The 1,884-nt window shown below is 46.7% G+C and overlaps 1 protein-coding gene across 1 annotated transcript; it reads right to left on the minus strand.

The window, feature by feature from the left end:
* Positions 1-209: 209 nt before the first annotated feature.
* On the minus strand, positions 210-1,019 carry LOC108606192 (achaete-scute complex protein T3). Its single transcript, XM_017996051.1, has one exon. It carries the CDS (start codon positions 1,017-1,019, stop codon positions 210-212), a length of 810 nt encoding a protein of 269 aa, XP_017851540.1.
* Positions 1,020-1,884: the final 865 nt, after the last annotated feature.

Here is a 1,884-nt window from a genome sequence, read left to right on the forward strand (position 1 = left end):
CTTAAATTAGTTTAGTGTCTTCCATGCTTATAACAAAACTTAAGGCTAATAAAAAAAAAAAAATTGTTTTAAATCAATGTCTTCCATGTTGCTTAAAAACTAAACACAAAAAAAAAATTATAGCTAGAGGTGCTGGGACTTGTTCTCACTAAGGCAACGAAGCGTGTTATGTACAAAATTTTTACACTTGGGTTTGACTGCACTCCCACTCACTGTTCCTGCCAGGAGCTGATGTAGTCGAGCAGCTCCTCATCGTCGGGCTGCTCGTCGCTGAAGCTGTCAAAGGATTCGAATTTGAATTGTTGTTGCAGTGGCAATTGCTGTTGCTCTTCTTCTTGCTCCTGCTTGACATAGCTGCCACTAAGATCGGAGTCGCTGTAGCTGGGCGTGGGTGAGGCAGAGTGATAGGAATGTGGCGCCTGGTAGTGAGTGTAGTCCTGGTCCTGATCTTGGTAGCTGCTGTTGCTGCTGCTCTCATCGCTGCTGCTGTTGCCGCCGCCGCCGCCGCTGGTGGTGAAGAGACGACGCGTCGACTCTTGTCCTTCCAGCATGTCCTGCAGTCCACGGATATATTCAACGGCAATGCGCAGTGTGTCGACCTTGGAGAGTTTCTTGCTGGCGCCGCGTCCACCATGCGACAATGTGTTGATCACTGTTTGTGGCAAGTGCTGACGCAAGTTGACAAATCCGTTGTTCACCTGCTTGACGCGATTGCGCTCGCGTGCATTGCGACGTTGCACGGATGGTGTCACTTGTGGATCACTGCTGTCGTTGCTGCCGCCAAAGTGTGGCAAGTTGTTGTTGTAGTACTTCTTCAGCTGACCGGCAACGTGTTGCATGTTCTGCAGCTGACTATTGCCCAGTGGCAGTGGCTTGGGTGCCAGCAATTGATGTTGCTGTTGCTGCTGCTGCTGCTGCTGTTGCAGCAATGCAAATTGTTGCTGCTGTTGCTGCAGCATAATGTTGCCATTGCTCAGTTGAAAGTGCTGATAGTTGTTGCTGCTGCAGATGCTCGTCATGTTGTTGTTGTTTGTAATCCGTGTATTTGTTTATAAAAAAAAAATGAAGTTTGAGTTTGGTTGTTCACTGTTTGGAATCAGATTCCTGAATGATGTTGCACGTCCTGCAGGCTGCGCTTTATATACGCGTCTGAGGCAAGTCCAAGGCGCTACCTGCCCCATGGCAAAGTGATCCCGATCTCTCGCTCTCGCTCTCGCTCTCGCTCTCGCTTTTAGGCTCTTGCGCTCTCGCTCGCGCGCTCTAAGGGTTCGCCTCAAATTTTAGGGGTTGCTGCCTCATGTGGGTGCCCCTACCCCTAGCTCTCTCGCTCTCTCCCTCCCTCTCGCTCGCGCGCTCTCCCTCTGTACTTGTTCTCTTGCTGCTTTTCTTCTATTGTTTTGCTTAGTTTTTCCTTTTGCTTTTTGCCAAAAGACAGTTTGGGAAAATCTCAGTCGAAATCGAGACTTAAATCAAATGTTCTCTCGTTCTTGCCACACAATGCTGCCACGCTGCTGATCCTTGTCACAGCAACAAAACTGTAGAAGTAGAAGAAGAAGAAGAAGCAGCAGCATAATCATAAAAGGACTTTGTCAATGCATTCAAAGCAGACAAGTATAAAAAATAAAATTTACAAAAAAATGTTTTTTATTTTTTATAAGAAACTGCGCAGCGCTCAGTTGTGAACTTGCATATAAAAATTGTGATCCATCATGTTAGTGCCACTGCCACTGCCACTGACTGTGCCACTTTCACTGCAGCTCAAACTGTTGTTGTTGTTGTTGTTGTTGTTGGTGCCCCCAATTCTACGTTGCACTGCAAAATTCTTGCGACTCTGACTTCCTTTGTTGAAAGGATTGCCAAGCACTTGATATTTTTATTATACAC

This window comes from Drosophila busckii, chromosome X (genome assembly GCF_011750605.1).
Source record: "Drosophila busckii strain San Diego stock center, stock number 13000-0081.31 chromosome X, ASM1175060v1, whole genome shotgun sequence".
In the NCBI taxonomy this organism is placed as follows: domain Eukaryota; kingdom Metazoa; phylum Arthropoda; class Insecta; order Diptera; family Drosophilidae; genus Drosophila; species Drosophila busckii.

What these genes read in the sequence shown, in the direction of transcription:
- LOC108606192 (XM_017996051.1), bottom strand. Translation starts at nt 1,019, where the DNA reads ATGACGAGCATCTGCAGCAGCAACAACTATCAGCACTTTCAACTGAGC.